Genomic DNA, 21,412 nt, shown 5'->3' on the forward strand with positions numbered 1-21,412 from the left:
CACGTGTCCTTATAGTAGAACGATTTGTAATCCTTTGGATATATACCCAGTAATGGGATTGCTGGGTCAAATGGAATTTCTATTTCTAGGTCCTTGAGGAATCGCCACACTGTCTTCCACAATGGTTGTAATTTATACTCCCACCAACAGTGTAAAAGTGTTCCTATTTCTCCACATCCTCTCCAGAATCTGTTGTCTCCAGATTTTTTAATGATCGCCATTCTAACTGGCATGAGATGGTATCTCAATGTAGTTTTGATTTGCATTTCTCTAATGACCAGTGATGATGAGCATTTTTTCATATGTTTGTTGGCCTCGTGTATATCTTCTTTTGTAAAGTGTCTGTTCATATCCTTCACCCACTTTTGAATGGGCTTGTTTGTTTTTATCTTGTAAATCTGTTTTAGTTCTTTGTAAATTCTGGATATCAGCCCTTTGTCAGATGAGTAGACTGCAAAAAATTTTTCCCATTCTGTTGGTTGCCGATTCACTCTAATAACTGTTTCTTTTGCTGTGCAGAAGCTGTGGAGTTTGATTAGGTCCCATTTGTCTATTTTGGCTTTTGTTGCCAATGCTTTTGGTGTTTTGGTCATGAAGTCCTTGCCTACACCTATGTCCTGAATGGTTTTACCTAGGTTTTCTTCTAGGGTTTTTATGGTGTTAGGTCTTATGTTTAAGTCTTTAATCCATCTGGAGTTAATTTTAGTGCAAGGTGTCAGGAAGGGGTCCAGTTTGTGCTTTCTGCACATGGCTAGCCAGTTTTCCCAACACCATTTATTAAACAGGGAATCCTTTCCCCATTGCTTTTTTTTGTCAGGGTTGTCAAAGATCAGATGGTTGTAGATATGTTGTGTTGCCTCCGAGGCCTCTGTTCTGTTCCATTGGTCTATATCTCTGTTTTGGTACGAGTACCATGCTGTTTTGATTACTGTACTCTTGTAGTATAGCTTGAAGTCCGGTAGTGTGATGCCTCCCGCTTTGTTCTTTTTGCTTAGAATTGACTTGGCTATGCGGACTCTCTTTTGGTTCCATATGAAGTTTAAGGTGTTTTTTTCCAGTTCTGTGAAGAAGGTCATTGGTAGCTTGATGGGGATAGCGTTGAATCTGTAAATTACTTTGGGCAGTATGGCCATTTTCACGATACTGATTTTTCCTGACCATGAACATGGAATGTTTCTCCATCTGTTTGTGTCCTCTCTTACTTTGTAGAGCAGTGGCTTGTAGTTCTCCTTAAAGAGGTTTTTTACATTCCTTGTCAGTTGTATTCCTAGGTATTTTATTCTCTTTGTAGCAATTGTGAATTGCAGTTTGTTCTTGATTTGGCTCTCTTCAAGTCTGTTATTGGTGTATAGGAATGCTTGTGATTTTTCCACATTGATTTTGTATCCTGAGACTTTGCTGAAGTTGCTTATCAGTTTCAGGAGATTTTGGGCTGAGACAGTGGGGTCTTTTAGATATACAATCATGTCATCTGTAAATAGAGACAATTTGACTTCCTCATTTCCTATTTGAATACCCTTTATTTCTTTTTCTTGCCTGATTGCTCTGGCTAGAACTTCCAGTACTTTATTGAATAGGAGTGGTGAGAGAGGGCATCCTTGTCTAATGCCAGATTTCAAAGGGAATGCTTCCAGTTTTTGCCCATTCAGTATGATATTGGCTGTTGGTTTGTCGTAAATAGTTTTATTATTTTGAGATACGTTCCGTCAATACCTAGTTTATTGAGGGTTTTTAGCATAAAGGGCTGTTGAATTTTGTCAAAGGCCTTCTCTGCATCAACTGAGATAATCATGTGGTTTTTGTCTTTGGTTCTGTTTATGTGATGAATTACTTTTATAGACTTGCGTATGTTGAACCAGCCTTGCATCCCTGGGATGAATCCTACTTGATCATGGTGGATAAGCTTTTTGATGTGCTGTTGCAATCGGCTTGCCAGTATTTTATTGAAGATTTTTGCATCTATGTTCATCATGGTTATTGGCCTGAAGTTTTCTTGTCCTGCTGAGTCTCTGCCAGGTTTTGGTATCAGGATGATGCTGGTCTCATAAAATGATTTGAGAAGGATTCCTTCTTTTTGGATTATTTGGAATAGTTTTAGAAGGAATGGTACCAGCTCCTCTTTGTATGTCCGGTAGAATTCAGCTGTGAACCCATCTGGACCTGGGCTTTTTTTGGGTGGTAGGCTCTTAATTGCTGCCTCAACTTCAGCCCTTGTTATTGGTCTATTCAGGGTTTCAACTTCTTCCAGGTTTAGGCTTGGGAGGATGCAAGTGTCCAGGAATTTATCCATTTCTTCCAGGTTTACTAGTTTATGTGCATAGAGTTGTTTGTAATAATCTCTGATGATGGTTTCAATTTTTGTGGAATCTGTGGTGATATCCCCTGTATCGTTTTTTATTGCATCTATTTGATTATTCTCTCTTTTCTTTTTTATTAATCTGGCTAGTGGTCTATTTTGTTGATTTTTTTGAAATACCAGCTCCTGGATTTACTGATTTTTTGAAGGGTTTTTTGTGTCTCTATCTCTTTCAGTTCTGTTCTGATCTTAGTTATTTCTTGTCTTCTGCTAGGTTTTGAGTTTTTCTGATCTTGCTCCTCTAGCTCTTTCAATTTTGATGATAGGGTGTCAGTTTTAGATCTCTCCTTGCTTCTCATGTGGGCATTTATTGCTATATATATTCCTCTACAGACTGCTTTAAATGTGTCCCAGAGATTCTGGTATGTTGTGTCTTTGTTCTTGTTGGTTTCGAAGAACATCTTTATTTCTGCCTTCATTTCACTGTTTATCCATTCAGCATTCTAGAGCCAGTTGTTCAGCTTCCATGAAGCTGTGTGGTTCTGAGTTCTAACTTGATTGCACTGTGGTCTGAGAGACTGTTTGTTACGATTTCTGTTCTTTTGCATTTGCTGAGGAGTGATTTACTTCCAATTATGTGGTCAATTTTAGAGTAGATGCGATGTAGTGCTGAGAAGAATCTATATTCTTTGGACTTAGGGTGGAGAGTTCTGTAAATATCTATTAGGTTCGCTTGTTCCAGGTCTGAGTTCAAGTCCTGGATATCCTTGTTAATTTTCTGTCTCGTTGATCTGTCTAATATTGACAATGGGGTGTTAAAGTCTCCCACTATTATTGTGTGGGAGTCTAAGTCTCTGTGTAAGTCATTGTGAACCTGCCTTATGTATCTGGATGCTCCTGTATTGGGTGCATATATATTTAGGATCATTAGCTCTTCTTGTTGCATTGATCCTTTTACCATTACATAATGTCCTTCTTTGTCTCTTTTGATCTTTGTTGGTTTAAAGTCTATTTTATCAGAGACGAGAATTGCAACTCCTGCTTTTTTTTTTGCTCTCCATTTGCTTGGTAAATCTTCCTCCATCCCTTTATTTTGAGCCTTTGTGTATCCTTGCATGTGAGATGGGTTTCCTGGATACAGCACACCAATGGGTTTTGGCTTTTTATCCAATTTGTCAGTATGTGTCTTTTGATTGGGGCATTTAGCCCATTTACATTTAGGGTTAATATTGTTATGTGTGAATTTGATACTGCCATTTTGATGCTAGCTGTCTGTTTTGCCCATTAATTGATGCAGTTTCTTCATTGTGTTGATGCTTTTTACCATTTGGTATGTTTTTGGAGTGGCTGATACTGGTTGTTCCTTTCTATGTTTAGTGCCTCTTTCAGGAGCTCTTGTAAAGTAGGCCTGGTGGTGATAAATCTCTGAGTACTTGTTTGTTCACAAAGGATTTTATTTTTCCTTCATTTATGAAGCTTAGTTTGGCTGGATATGAGATTCTGGGTTGAAAGTTCTTTTCTTTAAGGATGTTGAATATTGGCCCCCACTCTCTTCTGGCTTGTAGGGTTTCTGCTGAGAGATCCTCTGTGAGTCTGATGGGCTTCCCTTTGTGGGTAATCCAACCTTTCTCTCTGGCTGCCCTTAGCATTTTCTCCTTCATTTCAACCCTGGTGAATCTGACAATTATGTGCCTTGGGGTTGCTCTTCTTGAGGAATATCTTTGTGGGGTTCTCTGTATTTCCTGGCCTTGAATATTGGTCTGCCTTGCTAGGTTGGGGAAGTTTTCCTGGATGATAACCTGAAGAGTATTTTCCAGCTTGGATTCATTCTCTCCGTCACATTCAGGTACACCTATCAAATGTAGATTAGGTCTTTTCACATAGTCCCATATTTCCTGTTGACTTTGTTCATTCCTTTTTACCCTTTTTTCTCTAATCTTGCCTTCTCGTTTTATTTCATTGAGTTGATCTTCAACCTCTGATATCCTTTCTTCTGCTTGGTCAATTCGGCTGTTGAAACTTGTGCATGCTTCGTGAAGTTCTCGTGTTGTGTTTTTCAGCTCCATCAATTCACTTATATTCCTCTCTAAGTTGCCTATTCTCGTTAGCATTTCATCAAATCTTTTTTCAAGGTTCTTAGTTTCTTTGCATTGGGTTAGAACATGTTCTTTTAGCTCACAGAAGTTTCTTTTTACCCACCTTCCGAAGCCTGATTCTGTCAATTCATCACACTCATTCTCTATCCAGCCTTGTTCCCTTGCTGGTGAGGAGTTGTGATCCCTTGTAGGAGGAGAGGCATTCTGGTTTCGGGTGCTTTCATCCTTTTTGCGCTGGTTTCTTCCCGTCTTTGTGGATTTATCCACCTGTTGTCTTTGAAGTTGTTGACTTTCAGATTGAGTCTCTGAGTGGATGTCCAATTTGTTGATGTGAAGTTATTTCCTTCTGTTTCTTAGTTTTCCTTCTAACAGTCTGGCACTTCTGCTGTAGGACTGCCAAGGTCCACTCCAGGCCCTGATTGCCTGGGACTCACCTGCAGCGGCCTCTGCACTTTCACTGGGCGCTGCAATCCTGAGCTGCTTCTAATTGGCCATCTTGGATCCTTGAGCCGTTTGTTTGTTTTTAATTAGCCAAGCTCAGTGGCACACTCTTGTAGTCCCAGCTATTTGGGAGGCTGAGGTGGGAGGACCACTTGAGCCCAGGATTTGGAGGCTGCTATGAGCTATGATGACACCACTGCACTCCACCCTGGGCAATGGAGTGAGACCCTTGGCATCATTCTCATATCCTTCCAGCTGTTTGGATGAAGCTTACAGACAAGTGTCCACTCTGGATATGTGTTGGTGCTCTCTTTCCATATCTATGGGTCCAGTCTGTGTTCCTTTTTAAGATGTCTGGGCAGGCCAGACCAAAGTCTCCTATTTTTACTTGCTGATGACAGCCATGAAGAAAAATATTTCTAGGCTTCGAATATCTGTTTACAATTCCCATGTTATATATGTAAAACACACCTTCCACTAATTATTGAAAAATTTTTGTTGCAACACTGGCCATAAGGACAGGCAGACTTATCCACACACTCTTGGCCCTGCTTGTTTCTCTTGGCTGTCCAGTCCCACAGCAAGAGCTCACACAGCTGCATCTGAATGTGCAGAATCAGGTAGTACTGCACCTTTATCTGCCCCAACAAGTTCAAGTTTTCTTCAGAAGATTCCTCAGTGGATGTGAAATTTTCCTCTAGGAGGGAATTACACCTGAGCAGCAGCAGCTGTTCCACAATGGACCTGATAAACAAACCAGCCATGCCATTTTCCTGGAGCTCCAGGGATGATTCAAATTCACTGGTGTCTTTTAGGACTAAAGTGGCAGGGTAGTTCACCAGCTTGTTTTTCTGATTTTGAGTGTTAGATTCTCCAAAGGGTTTTTCTTTTTCTGAGGTGAGCTCAGCAAAGATAATAGATGAGTTGCTACTTTCATCATTTTTAACACCATATTGGTATGTCATCTGCCTGGTTGGAGAACATTTCCAAAAATGGCAACGGAATGGAAGCTCTGTCTGCTTGTGGTTAGACCACATGAACATGTTCTGTCTATGCAGTATGATAACCAATGATATTAGGGTCCTGAAGAACCTCCGACACCTTCATTCCCATAGTTTCTCTGTCCAATCTGTTTTAGTTGCACCCTTAATCAGGACTTTTTAAATTGCATAATCCTGACCATGTTACTTATTCCTGACCTTATATACTCTTCCATATCCACATTTTCCTAAGATGGCAAGTTCTTCAAATTCATTTAAGTAGCATGAAGTTTGTGCTTCAAAGGCTACTTCCCTTGATCTGATTTTCTGGATATAAGAAACATCCTCACAAGGATTCTGACAAATTCTGTCTTTAGTGGACCTCATTAAGTGAATAATAGCTCTGTGGTGATATAGTCTTAATGAGCTAAACTCATCACAAGTGAAAGAAGACAGCAGCCCCATTTTGATAAAGGTCTGGCAAAGTAACTTAAACATGTGACTTGAATGAACTGGGTTTGGTTCATGCACATGGCTCAAGTGCTCCACCAAAGAAATATGCAGGAGCTGGTCTGCAACTAAAAAAGGGAAGACTGGCTGTTGTAGGGGTTCTCTTAACACCTGGAGCTCTTCTGGAACATCAGATTCGTCATATTTGGAGTCCAGGCTCTTGGCAGAAAAGTTGATGGCAGACAGCATAGCAACATCCCCTGCCCTGTGGCCCTCCTCTTTGCATTCACGGGCTGCAGCCCAGCCCACCAGCCCAACCAGCACCGCCTCTGAGAATTATTTTTCTAATAATGGAATTCTTTTGCATTCAGATATGCTCAAGAAAGAAATGTATACAATTACAAGTAGCTCATTTAGAACTCCCATATGCATGTACTAGCATAATGTAAATATTAGGCAGTAGAGCATTGTTGCTGGTATTAGAATATTCATTCAAATGTTTAAGTCCTAAACACTTCCAAAGCAGATTTTAAAAATTCTTTTTCGAGAGGCCGGGCGTGATGGCTCACTCCTGTAATCCAAGCACTTTGGAGGCCAAGTCTGGTGGATCACCTGAGGTTGGGAGTTCAAGACCAGCCTGACCAACATGGTGAAACCCCGTCTTTAAAAAAAAGAAAAAAAATTTTTTTAAATATATATATTTTTCGAGAATTGCAATATGTAAATAATTCCTTAGTGTTTCATGTAGTCCAGAAACATGTCCAAGCAGTTAATGTTGAATCAGTCTTGGAAGCCTCAAAATCAGTATCACATGTTAACTGTATTTGTTTAATTTCTTCTTTTCCTGTATTTGCTCTTACAAAAGGAGTATTGGTCAGTAAAATGGTGTTAACGTTTATTAAATGTCAAAATATAAAGAAAGGTAGTAATTCCAAATTATCAACATCTGTTTTTGGTTTTATGTTTCTTCTTTTTAGGCCAAGACCCATGTTCTTGACATTGAGCAGCGACTACAAGGTGTAATCAAGACTCGAAATAGAGTGACAGGACTGCCATTATCTATTGAAGGACATGTGCATTACCTTATACAAGAAGCTACTGATGAAAACTTACTATGCCAGATGTATCTTGGTTGGACCCCATATATGTGAAATGAAATTATATAAAAGAATATGTTAATACTCAAAAGTAATGCATTTGGTATTAATCTATGGTTGTATCTGTTCAGTTCTAAAGTACCACATAAATTTATGTTCTTAGAGCAACTGTTCTCTCCGATCACTAATTAGATGTAAAATTCAATTATGAATAAATAAACTACTTTCTTAATACATACTGTGTATTATAGCTGGAGAAGTGTAACATCATGTGTTCTCATGGTCAAAAACTTCATTTGCAAGAAACAAGCGAGCCTAATTTCATTTTACAATTTCTACTGATTTCCTTTTAAAAGTCCTAGCTAGGCTGGGCGTGGTGGCTCACGCCTGTAATCCAAGCACTTTGGAGGCCAAGGTGGGCAGATCACCTGAGGTCAGGAGTTCAAGACCAGCCTGACCAACATGGTGAAACCCCGTCTTAAAAAAAAAAAAAATTAAAAGTCCTAGCTATTGTAAGGATTCACTTGAAGAACAAAATTATATGGAATAAATATTGTGGGCAAGGCATTGTACCAGACTTGTGCATAGAGCTACCCTCTCCTGTACTCCAGGAAGTGACAGTCTAGTAAGAGAGAGATATAAATATAAACAGCATATCGTTAAGTTCACTTAATAAAACTATGTTTGAAAGTGTGATAGGGAAAAAAAATATAAGCCAAAAAGTGTGAATATGAAAACGAAATAAACATTCTCTAATTTGTATGATGCTTGCCATTCTGCAGTCCCAGAATGCAGAGCCCAGTGGTCATGGAAGACAGCGATACTTAACATTTCCTGAGATCTTAAAATCTAAAAAGGTTTAAATGTTTAAGGTTTTCTGTAAGTTTTCGTCCAGAAGATTTAAATACAAAGTAATTAGGTTCTTACATTCAAATAAGTGGAAAACTCTTACATTTAAAATTGATAATTTCACTTAAGTTGATAAAGACTCTCCCCAGTTGAAAGTGTGATGGGGAAAAATATGAAAAACCCAGAGGCATGAATGTAAAAACTAAACATCAAATGATAACGATTTCGTATCCAAGGTCTGTTGGGGGGGGGGGTGCGTGTAATTTGGAAATTTTTAAAAACAATTTGGAAAACGTTTTTAAAAGAAACTTTGTCGCGGGTTTAAATTCCTCAGAGAAAATAATTCCTAGCAAAAACAAACTAAGCCAAATAAATCACCAGATCTTTCCAAATCTGTGTGAAAAATACTGAGATTAGCAACCCTTGGAGACAGAAGCAGAACAAAAATCAGTGTTCGGTACCCTTCCCACACTCTCGTGTGGTTTTCATGCCACTTCCAAATTCACTTAGAAAGCACAGCTCTATGCTAGGGCATTTTCACACCTAACTTCAAGCACACCTGCAAACCTCCGCAGAGCCTCTGACCGCCAACAGCTCGCACCGCGGTCCCAGCCGCGCGAGCCCCGCCCCTGGGACGGCCTCGGATCCTGCCGCTCTAGGCCCGGCGGGCGCTCTCTATGGTCGGCCGGGCGGTGTGTTGTCATCCGCGGAGCGACGGCTGGAGGCGGCAGCGAAGGCCCTGGCGGGGCGTTTGGTTTCGGTTTGGCCCTAAGTAGGATTAGTGTTGACGGTCGAAATGGGAGTCCCCAAGTTTTACCGATGGATCTCAGAGCGGTATCCCTGCCTCAGCGAAGTGGTGAAAGAGCATCAGGTGGGTGAGCGAGGGGCACAGGCTCAGAAGGCCGAAGACCCGGGGCTCCGCGGCCCTCTCTCCACCCAGGGCTGGGGCTGTCCTGCCTCTTTTCCCCTCGTCGTCTGGCCGCTGTGTGGCATAGGGAGGGGGACGGAAGGTTTGAGGACGCCCGGATGAGCCGAAAGGGACCAAGGACGCAGGTTTCCTGTGTGTGGACAGAGCCCTGGGTTCACAGCGCTTTGACAGCTCTCCTGCTGCGGCTGGTCCTTCCGCGACTCTGAAATGAAGTCCTGGGAAAGAACGCTTTTACCGTTCTACCGTTTCTTCCAGGGAAGTTGCAAGTTGCCTTTTTCTTTACAGAGGCTGCGAAGCTGGAGTGGGTGTCCTCGTAGGTTCCCCGATCCCACCCAGAGCGGCAGACCCACGTACAAACAATAACAGCCGCCTCTGCACGCAGTCACCTTGTTTACTTTCCCTGATCTAGAGCGCGGCCCACCCGGCCCCCAGCGCCTAGACTTTCCGACGTGGCTGAGGGTCCATATTGATAATGCCTTTTGTACTTATTTTCTGTTATCTCAAAAACAGCACCAGTCCCCTACTGCCAAAACAAAAAACTTGGGCGGGCTGGGGAGTGGGGCTTAGGGCCTTTATTTGGAGGCCTTGCTGTGTGACAGAGAGAGGGGGTTGGGAAACAAATTGATAGAACATTAATACTACTAATAATATTTGCCATGTACTGACCCCAGGGCAATGTTAATGTGTAGATGCCAAAAGCGTAGTTTATATATTGGAACTGTGGGAAGAGAGGAGAAAGCAGTCATCTATTAGGTAAACTAGACTTTGGGTGATACTTTGGTGTTTGTCGCGTTTAATGAATTCGATAGATCTCTTGCCTGTTTGCAGTTTTACAGAAAAAAAGTTTTGAAATTTGTGTAGTTGATTGAATCAGTCTTGATGGGTAGTATTGTAAATAGCCTTTTAAATTATGTTTTAATCAGTACTTACAAACATGAGGGTAGTTTTACTTCTGGAAAATAGTTTTTGTTGCTGGATTCCAATCAGATTTGGTAGATGAAAAAGAAAAGCACAAAAACTTTCCAATGTTAGCTTATCTTTGATTTATTTGAAACGTAGATTGAGTTACATTTAGAGAGGTATTTTTTTCGCCCGGAGAGGTCTAAAATCGAAACCAGTACATTGCAGAAATGGAGACAACCAACTTTGGCTTTGCTTGCAACCTTCAGTCAGTTCCTCCTATACCGTACATCAGTCACTCTATCTCTAAAGTGCAAAAATAATGTGATTGTTATTCAGGATGACTTAATAATACATAATTTGTTCAGTAGTATTTTTATTCTGTAGACTGTGGCACAGAATTTGGTTTGGTGGAAATATTCTAGATTCTCTCCATCCTGAGGAATTTTGTTACTGCAGAATGAAAATAATGTCTTTAATGCAGTTTTATGACATGGACACTAGGATATGGTTTGTGAAAGCTTTATGTAGAAAATGAGAGAATTATTTTTAAATTTCACTGTAAATAAATTTTAAAATTTGGTTCATCATTGTGATGCCTTTCAAAAATGTTTGATTGAAAAAGAGACAAAAGTGTTACTAGCTTCTCTCTCAAGTAGAACTTAAAGACGGTAATGCCTAAATACGTCACAGGCATTCAAAAGCTAGTCCTGGGGGAAAAAGGTAGGGAGAAGAAGTGAGTTTTGGGAAGTCAATGGTTGTGGCCTCAGTAGCATAGGTTTTCAGTTTCTCTGAATCATCTAGTAAAAAGCAGAAAGTGAAACTAGAAAGCAGAGTTTAAAATTCATAAAACAATTACAACAAACCATGTGACATGCTATCCCCGTGAAACCCAAAACATAAATATTTGAGGCAAACTACCAGTAGTCTCTAGACACAATTGGTATTGATATCTGTGCAGAAGTGAGAAGGAAGCAATGGGGCAACATCTGATGGACCTTAGAACAGGAGAATTCCAGAGTAGCCAACAGTATCCACTAAAAGACTATGCTGGCCAATTAGATAGCCATAGCTGAAACTGGGGAGTTTTATTCTCTCCATTATCTGGGTGAAGGCCTAGCATAAGAAAGACCAAACAGGCAGGAGTAGTCTACCTCCTGTGAACACTCAAAACTGACTTGCCAAGGTGCCATTCTGGGCCACAGCCCTAAGGAAAAGGGAGTACGATAAAATCTTACAAAAATTTTATGCAGGGAGTGAAATAAAATTTTATGAAAGGACAATAGAGATAAGAAAAGAGGAGATAGTTCATATAAAAGTGAGGCAAAGTCATAGAATCAAGAAATCTTAGAAAACAAACAACGAAGCAAATCACTGTATTTTTTAACACTACTCAGAAACAGTTTTGTGTGAACTTATATTCCCCAAACCGCTGCTCATTCTAAAAGCTTAAGAAAATTAAATTCACATAAAAATGAGCTAAAGAAAGGTACTGAGGTCAAATCACATACAAAGTTATTATACGAGCAAAGGGACAGAATATCTCTCCAGACATAAAAACTTGCAATGAAAAAATGCACACAAAATAGTCCAGAATTATAACAAAAACTATTGTCTATTTCACAGTATGTTAAAAGACACTAAGAAAATGATATAAGACATTGAAAAACAACATATATCAATTATGAAAATGCGGGAATGAGATGACAGAAAATCAGAAGTAAATGAAAAATATTTTTCAGAGCTGAAGCCTCAAATAGAAGCAAGGCAAGAACAAACGATGCCATTAAAGGAAAAAATCAGTAGTGGAAAGGTGAAATTTTTAAAAATAAAATAGATTTAAAAGATTTAAGAAAAAGTAACAATAAGAAAGATAGGCAAAGAAGACAAATAATAGAGGTGCCTGAAAAGAAAAAATCAAAGCAGCATAACAACAAATACTAAAACTGTAATAAAACTTTCCTGAAATGTAAAACCGCATATGGAAAGAATACTCCATGTTTGTCACCATGTTGATTCATATGACCAATACTAAGGCATATTCTGGTAAAATTACTGAACTTTAAAGAAAAAGAAAAGGACTAGTGGCTTTACTTGAGGATCCCCAAACTGGGAACAACATGTTCCTCCTGGTTAGTGTCCCCACAATTGAAGAAAAAAAAAGACAAAATAAGGTTATAGCTTTATAAATCTGAAACTTTGCTTTGAACCAGATTGTTCTGTTTCATTGGAAATTAGCTGTGATTTTGTTTTACACTCAATAGCACCATAATTGAAGAAAGGAGGGGAGAACAATTCCAGAGACATTTTTTCAAATAATTATCTTTTTTACTATAGCACCAGCTTGCCCTTTACATAGCTTCAGAACTTGGAGCTTACATCTTATAAGGATCTGTGACCAGGTACAACAGTTTTCAGCTTCTCATACAGTATTCTGGGTTTGTTGTGGGCTACTTTGTTTTATCCATTAGTCATAAACTCTTTTCCTCATTTCTAGAAATCTGTGGTTGACTAATAGCTCCTATTCTCAGGATTTTTTATGGGAAGAAGAGGGATATATGTATGTAAAATCCTTTATTGTCATAGGATTTGGGGAAAGGAGAGAAGATAACCACATATATTTGATCTGTCTTCTTTACAAAGCACAGATTATACAATTTTAAGATTATAAACTCTTGGATCATATGTAGTTCTCTTGGAGATTACAATCCAGAACAGTGCCGTTAAAATAGCTAAGATTTGTTAAGCACTTGCAGTGTACCAGACACTGTTTTAAGTGCTTTACATGCATTCACTTATTTAATCATAGCAATTTTAGATCTATTTTGTAGTTGAGAAAACTGAGTGATAAAATGATTGAGTTATCCAAAGTCATTACATAGCTAGTAAAGTACGTGTTTGGAGCTGAATTGGAAACGAGGCAGAATTGCTCTAGAGCAGCGGTCCCCAACCTTTTTGGCACCATGGTCCAGTTTCATGGAAGACAGTTTTTCCATGGACAGGGGGTAGGGTGGCCTTCAGAATGACTTATTGTGTACTTTATTTCTGTTATTATTACATTGTAATATATAACAAAATAATTGTACAACTCACCATAATGTAGAATCAGGGGGAACTCTGAGCTTATTTTCCTGCAACTAGATGGTCCCATTTGAGGATAATGGAAGACAGTGACAGATCATCAGGCATTAGAGTTTAAAAGGAGCACGCAACCTAAATCTATCACATGTGCAGTTCACAATAGGGTTCCTGTTCCTGTGAGAATCTAATGCTGCCACTGATCTGACAGGAGTGGAACTCAGGCTGTCATGCCAGAGATGGGGAGTGGCTGTAAATACAGATAAAGCTTCCCTCACTGGACTGCAGCTCACTTCCTGCTGTGCCACCGGGTTCCTAACACGCGACGGACTGGTAGTGGTTGGTGGCCTCGGCGTTAGGGACTCCTGCTCTATAGCAGTGTTGTTTCCTTTTTTATGTATTTATTTTTGGTGATGGAGTCTCACTCTCTTGCCCAGGCTGGAGTGCACTGGCACGATCTGGGCTCACTGTAACCTCTGCCACCCAGGCTCAAGCTCTCACTTCGGCCTCTAAGTAGCTGAGACCACAGACATACAGACATGTGCTACCACACTCAGCTAATTTTTTGTATTTTTGGTAGAGTCGGGGTTTCACCATGTTGCCCAGGCTGGGCTCAAACTCCTGAGCTCAAGTGATCCACCCACCTCAGCCTTCTAAAGTGCTGGGATTACAGGTGTGAGCCATCACACCTGGCCTAGACCTCTTTTTTTTTTAAATCATTCCCTCTACCTTGGGAACTTTAATGCCACAGGTATGTCATATATCTGTTTTTATACTATGGGTGCTTTATTTTATAATCCCCCCACACACACATACATACAATAATTTTGGCCTACTTGGGAATGATATTGTTTCTATTGATTACGCATGCTGTAAAGCCTGCACTTAAAAAAAAAATTGCAAGGCTTGGTGCGGTGGCTCACACCTGTAATCCCAGCACTTTGGGAGGCTGAGGTAGGCAGATCCCTTGAGCTTGGGAGTTCAAGACCACCTGGGCAACATGGTAAAACGCTGTCTCTACCAAAAATACAAAAAATTAGCTGGGTGTGGTGCCACGCACCTGTAGTCCAAGCTTTTGGGGAGGCTGAGGTGGGAGAGTCACTTGAACCCAGGAGGCCAAAGTTGCAGTGAGCTCAGATCATGCCACTGCACTCCAACCTTGGCGACGCTGGGAGTCTCAAAAAAAAAAAAAACACTCTAGTAAAATATACATAACAAAATGTACCATCTTTGGACATTTTTAAGTGTATAGTTCTTTTGCATCAAGTACATTCACATTGTTGTTCTAAGCCTACACTTTTAAAATGAATCTTCTCTGTCTTATGCTAAAGAAATACTTATTGGTTATGAAAACCTTTCAAATTTTAGGTAACACAAGTTGCCATTTCCATTTTAGAGTGTTTGCTGATGGGTAGGGAGCTTATCTATCTTATTCTTTACTGTATTACGTTATTTACTATATAACCCAAGTCCCTAGCATTATGTGTGGCACATAATGGGTATTCAGTAAATATTTTTTGAGTGAATTAATTTATTTGCTATAGCATATTTATATAGCACATAACATATAGTATATGGATATAGTATATAGAAATGCATGTTAAAATATACATAGTATATTAGTATGTTGTAAAACCATATTTTTAAAAAATGAAGCTTAGGATTATTTTTTATTTTGTTTAGTTTTTTTTTTTTTTTTCTTTTTTTTTTGAGACGGAGTTTCACTCTTGTTACCCAGGCTAGAGTGCAATGGTGCGATCTCAGCTCACTGCAACCTCTGCCTCCTGGGTTTAGGCAATTCTCCTGCCTCAGCCTCCTGAGTAGCTGGGATTACAGGCACGCACCACCATGCCCAGCTAATTTTTTGTATTTTTAGTAGAGACGGGGTTTCACCATGTTGACCAGGATGGTCTCGATCTCTTGACCTTGTGATCCACCCGCCTCGGCCTCCCAAAGTGCTGGGATTACAGGCTTGAGCCACCGCGCCCGGCATTTTTGTTTAGTTTTAACTTTTGTGGGTATATAGTACGCGTTCATGAGATTTACGGGGTTCATGAGATGTTTTTATACAGGCATGCAGTGCATAATAATGACATCATGGAGAATGGAGTATCCATCCACTTAAGTATTTATCCTTTGTGTTACAAACAATTTAATAATAGTCTTTTAGTTGTTTTTAAATGTACACTTAAATTATTGACTTTAGTCACCCTGTTGTGCTATCACATAGTAGGTCTTATTCATTCTTTATTTTTTATTTTGGATGCAAGGTCATGCTCCATCACCCAGGCTGGAGTACAGTGTCATGATCTCGGCTCACTGCAACCCCTGCCTCCTGGGTTCAAGCGATTCTTGTGCCTCAGCCACCCAAGTAGCTGGTATTAGGCGTGCACTACCACACCCAGCTACTTTTTGTATTTTTAGTAGACATGGGGTTTTGCCTTGTTGGCCAGGCTCTTCTCCAACACCCAGTGGCCTCAATTGATCCGCCCACCTCAGCCTCCCAAAGTGCTGGGATTACAGGCATGAGCCATCATGCCTGGTTTGTGTTTTTTTGTTTTTTGTTTGTTTGTTGTAATTTAAATATTTTTAAAAATAGAGACACGGTTTCACCATGTTGCCCACGCTGGTCTTGAACTAGTGGGCTCAAACGATCTGCCCGCCTCGGCCTCCCAAAATGTTGGGATTACAGGCGTGAGTCATCACACCCAGCCTAGGTCTTATTTATTCTTTCAGTTTTTCTTTTATATCCATTAACCTTTCTCACCTCTCCCCTGACTCCCCCAATACCCTTCCCAGCCTCTAGGAACCATCTTTCTATTCTCTATGTCCGTGAGTTCTATTGTTTTGATCTTTAGATTCCATAAATGAAAACATGCAATGTTTGTCTTTCTGTGCTAGGCTTATTTTACTTAACATAATGATCTCCATTTCCACTCATGTGGCTGCAGATGACAGGATCTCATTCTTTCTTAAGGCTGAATACACATTCTCCATTGTGTATATAGTACCACATTTACTTTGTCCATTCATCTGTTGATGGACACTTAGGTTGCTTGCAAATCTTGGCTGTTGTGAACAGTATAGCAACAAACAAGGGAGTGCAGATATCTTTGCGATATACGGATTTCCTCTCTTTGGAGTATATTAACACAGCAGTAGTGCTCCTGGGATCATATGGTAGTTCTATTTTTAGTTTTTTGAGGAGCCTCCAAACTGTTCTTCATATTGGTTGTACTAACTTACATTTCCACCAACAGTATACAAGGGTTCCCTTTTCTCCACATCTTTGCTAGCATTTGTTATTGCCTATCTTTTGAATATAAGCCATTTTAACTGGGGTAAGATGATATCACATTGTAGCTTTAATTTGCATTTCTCTGATGATCAGTGATGTTGAGCACCTTTTCATATGCCCATTTGCCATTTGTAAGTCTTTTTTTGAGAAATGTCTTTTCAACCCTTTTGCCCGTTTTTTTTGATTGGATTATTAGATTTCGTCGTATAGAGCTGTTTGAGCTCATTGTCTATTCTGATTATTAATTCCTTGTTAGTTGAGTAGTTTGCAAATATGTTTCTTGAATTCCGTGTCTCTTCACTTTGCTGATTGTTTCCTTTTCCGTGCAGAAGCTTTTTAACTTGATGTGATACAGTTTCTCCATTTTTGCTTTAGTTGCCTGTGCTTGTGGGATATTACTTAAGAAATTTTTGCCCACACCAGTGTTCTAGAAGTTTTCCTCAATGTTTTCTTGTAGTAGCTTGTAAAGATATATAGAAAGAGGAAAGAATATAGAATTGGCAGGAAAAATAGCAGCCAAATCATGCAGGAACTTTTATGCTGTTTGGGATTTGTAATATCCAGTCGGTTTAAGTAAGGATGCAATGTGATCAGATTATTGCTTTAGAAAAATAGCTAAACTATGCTGAGAGAGAAACTGGAAGCAAGTAGTTCTATTGGGAAACAGGGTGTGGACCAGTGCAGGAGGTCTGGGGATAGAGAAAAGGATAAGATTGCCTAAGACAGTGGGAATGGATAAGAGGGTAAGATTCTAGAAACATTTTGGATGCTAAATTAAAAAGAAAAATACCCCAGTGATTAATTAGATATGGGATTGGAGAAGGAGGAGAGTATAAAATAACCTTGAAATTTCTAACTTGCAAATGTAATAACTCTTAGAAGAGAAACTACATTTTCAGTAATCTCTTTGTATGGGAGCAAAATTCTTTTTTTTTTTTTTTTTTTTGAGGGCACTAATCTGCCAGTATGGGAGCAAAATTCTACTGCGTGTAATCCCAGGCCTGTAATCACTTTATTCAACACATTAGCCAATGATTAATTATTCTCTGTCTTTCTTACTAATCTGAAACCTGAGAATTTTTCAAATATTCTTTTTCTAAAAGGAAAATTATAGTGGAGTATTTTTTAGATTATAGAGGTAATATATGCTCATTGTTTTTAAAAATTCAGATAATGCAGAAATATATAAAAAATATTATATAGCCTAGAGGAAAGTAAAAAGCTTTCATCATCCATGGTTAACCTCTAGTAACATCTTGTTTTTATATACTTCCTAACTTTTCTATGCAGATGTATATGTAAGTAAATATTTTCTATAAATAGGAGACTATACCTGCTGTTTATACCCTGCCTTTGTCACTGATTATATATATTATGCATATTATTCCATGTCAAATATGAGTCTGTTTCACATTTGTAATTGCTGTGTTGTATTCCATTGTGCGGATGTACCATCATCAGTTTTCTATTTTTATCTTTTTTGTACAGTACTGCCATGAAAATTTTTATCCTTATATCTTTACAAGTTAATCATATCTGATTACTTGTTAGGATAAATTTTCAACAGTAGAAATCCTGGTTTAAAGATACACGTTTCAAATTTCTAATACATACTTTTTGATCAGTTATGCTAATTTACATTGCTGTCCCAAACTATTGGGTATAAACCCCATTTCTGTTTTTCTAGCTCTGTGACTTTCTAAAATGAGAATGCTAAATATTTATCTTTTAAGCTTGTTGTAATTAAGTCAGAGAATGAATATACATATTTAGCCCGATGTTTAGTACCTAATAATTGCACAATAAACGCTACCCATTGCTTTTAATAACATGCAAAATATGCATTTCCCCAAAGCCTTGTTAACATGGATAACATCAGTCTCTTTAATTTTTACTAATGTGGGGAAAATGATGTGTCATTTCTTTTTTTTTTTTTTTTTTAAACAGTTTGGCTCTGTTGACAGGCTGGAGTGCAGTGGCACGATCTCAGCTCACTGTATCCTCCCTCTGCCTCTCGGGTTCAAGCAATTCTCCTGCCTCGGCCTCCCGAGTAGCTAAAATTACAGGCACCCACCACCATGGCCCACTGATTTTTTTTTCTTTGCCTCTCCCAAAACAGCCCGCCAATTTTTGTATTGTTTTTGGTAGAGATGGGGTTTCACCATGTTGGCCAGGATGGTCTTGATCTCCTGACCTTGGTGTTTGCCCACCTCGGACTCATAAAGTCCTGGAATTACAGGCGTGAGCCACCGCACCCAGCCAATGTGTCATTTCAATTAGAAATTTTGGACAGTGAACAGTTTTTCATGTGCTTGTTAGACTTTTGCGTTTATTCTTTTCTGAATTGCTTTGCATTTTCTGTGATTCCTTTAAAAATTTGCTTTTTGGGGGCTGGGCGCGGTGGCTCAAGCCTGTAATCCCAGCACTGTGGGAGGCCGAGGCGGGTGGATCACGAGGTCAAGAGATCGTGACCATCCTGGTCAGCATGGTGAAACCCCGTCTCTACTAAAAATACAAAAAATTAGCTGGGCATGGTGGTGTGTGCCTGTAATCCCAGCGACTCAGGAGGCTGGGGCAGGAGAATTGCCTGAACCCAGGAGGCGGAGGTTGTGGTGAGCCGAGATCGCGCCATTGCACTCCAGCCTGGGTAACAAGAGCGAAACTCCGTCTCAAAAAAAAAAAAAAAAATTTTGCTTTTTTTTTTTTTGAGACAGTCTCGCTCTGTCCCCAAGGTTGGTGAAAATTCTAAAATTTTTATGTGTTGCTTCTACATACAATACTGTATAAATAGATATTTTATAAAAATATGTTTTGATGGTGTTCATTGATTCGGAGACCAAAACTTTTCACTCCCAAAACTCAAAAGCATGCTATTTTCTCAGTAGCAGGAAAATATGTTGTTACCTGTACATGTTGTAAAACTTGAGTTACTGTTTCAGAAGTGATTTCTATTATGTTTATACAAGGAGAGCTCCTTATGTTTTTATGTTTGAAAATTCAAAGTAATTTAATGAATATGTAAGGTCCACTCTATTCTAAAACTTTCATTACACTAGAAACTATAACTCTTTAGTTGTACCCATTTCAGTTCCATCTTAGTGTATGTTTGTTTCTGTAATGTTCCCCTTACTCACAAACATTTACTTTTTTTCTTTTTAGTAAAAAAATTTTGTTCCTGCTGGGACCAAGAGTTCCAACACAAATGTTTAAATAGAGGAAAAGTAAATGAGAGAGCCATTAAGGTCTTATAAAAGTAGATGCCTGTTAGTCAGAGTTTACAAATTATTAACCCACATATCACAAACAAATTCATTTTTCAGGTTTCAGTTTCATAAGTTTCTTGGCATAATCTAACATTTAAAAAATTAATAGAACCAATCAGTGATTGTTTCAGTGAAACTAAGTATGCAATTAGCCTTTACATCGTGTGTGAAACCTTTCAATAATGATGTACAAACAGCCTTTTGATGTAAGTAGCTTTTTGTTGCCCATTTATAGAGGAAATTGAGGTTTTTGAGGAGTTAATGTCAAATGGTAGAAAAGAACAAAACTAATATTTTGAATGCCAAATGAACCAAGCACTTTATTTGGTGTTTTATATTATTTTGAATAAGTAGATTATTTCCTGACAGTGAATTTAATCAAGTCATTGGTGCATTATATATAACCAAATATGTTACCATATTACCAGTTCTTTACTTTTTAAATTAATCTGTGATTGTTTTACTCAGTTTTTGTATAATCAGAATACACTAGTCATGCTTTTATAATTGAATAATCACTTTTCCCTGCTGCTTAAGATATCTATAGTTGATTAAAATAAATAATCTGAAGCATTTTTCTTTGTTTTTCAGATTCCTGAATTTGACAACTTGTATCTGGATATGAATGGAATTATACATCAGTGCTCCCACCCTAATGATGATGATGTTCACTTTAGAATTTCAGATGATAAAATCTTTACTGATATTTTTCACTACCTGGAGGTATTGTTTCGCATTATTAAACCCAGGAAAGTGTTCTTTATGGCTGTTGATGGTGTGGCTCCTCGAGCAAAAATGAACCAGCAGCGTGGGAGGCGTTTTAGGTAAAAGATTTATGCTTTATTTTGGAATATTATTTAGCTTAGTAAAAATATATTATTTTAAAGATAATTGATTTAACACAATCTTCTGTTCATGTTTATTTTCTGCATAAAATTCCCCCAGAAATGGAAATATCTCAATGATATATTTTTCCAGTCAAGTAATGAGTTAGGAGGAACTCAGTGAGATGTCCTTTCTCAAAACATATGTTGAGGGTTCTTTTGTTTGTTTCTTTGCTGAGACAGAATCTCACTGTCACCCAGGCTGGAGTGCAGTGGCGTGATCTTAGCTCACTGTAACCTCTGCCTCCCTAGTTCAAGTGATTATCGTGCCTCAGCCTTCCAAGTAGCTGAGATTACAGGCAAGTGCCACCAGACCCAAAATTATATACTTTTTTATAATATACTGTGTGTGTGTGTGTGTGTGTGTGTGTGTGTGTGTGTGTGTGTGTGTATGTGTGTATGTCATTTTTCTTTTTCTGAGATGAAGCTTCACTCTTGTTGCCTACGCTGGAGTGCAATGGCGCAGTCTTGGCTAACTGCAACATCTGCCTCCCAGGTTCAAATGATTCTCCTGCCTCAGCCTCCCGAGTAGCTGGGATTATAGGCACCCACCACCACGCCTGTCTAGCTTTTGTATTTTTAATAGGGATAGGGTTTCACCACATTGGCCAGGCTGGTTTCAAATGCCTGACCTCATGTAATCCACCCGCCTCAGCCTCCCAAAGGGCTGGGATTACAGGTGTGAGCCACCGTGCCTGGCCAATTTTTTTTTTTTTTTTTGAGTTGGAGTTTTGCTTTTGTTACCCAGGCTGGAGTGCAATGGCGCGATCTCGGCTCACCGCAACCTCCGCCTCCTGGGTTCAGGCAATTCTCCTGCCTCAGCCTCCTGAGTAGCTGGGATCACAGGCACGT

At 39.1% G+C, this 21,412-nt stretch overlaps 1 protein-coding gene and 2 pseudogenes across 18 annotated transcripts in view; 1 reads left to right on the forward strand and 2 right to left on the reverse strand.

Annotated features, from left to right (window-relative positions):
* Positions 1 to 5,207: 5,207 nt before the first annotated feature.
* LOC116540788 lies at positions 5,208 to 6,084 on the reverse strand (annotated as a pseudogene).
* LOC116540778 lies at positions 5,884 to 6,529 on the reverse strand (annotated as a pseudogene).
* A 2,357-nt stretch (positions 6,530 to 8,886) lies between these two features.
* Positions 8,887 to 21,412, forward strand: part of XRN1 (5'-3' exoribonuclease 1) — a 134,318-nt gene continuing 121,792 nt past the window's right edge. For 13 of the 18 annotated variants that reach the window (XR_004264581.1, XR_004264584.1, XR_004264582.1 and 10 more), the window contains exons 1-2: positions 8,887 to 9,080; positions 20,268 to 20,500. Coding sequence is in view for 12 of the 18 variants with exons in the window: in XM_032264391.1 (XP_032120282.1) it covers positions 9,006 to 9,080; positions 20,268 to 20,500 (308 nt within the window). In the remaining 6 variants the exon portion in view is untranslated. The remainder of the gene's footprint in view (positions 9,081 to 20,267; positions 20,501 to 21,412) is intronic. The other 5 variants (XM_032264386.1, XM_032264401.1, XM_032264420.1 and 2 more) reach the window with 3 other exon arrangements.

Source organism: Sapajus apella, unplaced genomic scaffold, assembly GCF_009761245.1.
Source record: "Sapajus apella isolate SASKATOON/1434 unplaced genomic scaffold, GSC_monkey_1.0 scaffold4, whole genome shotgun sequence".
Classification (NCBI taxonomy): Eukaryota; Metazoa; Chordata; class Mammalia; order Primates; family Cebidae; genus Sapajus; species Sapajus apella.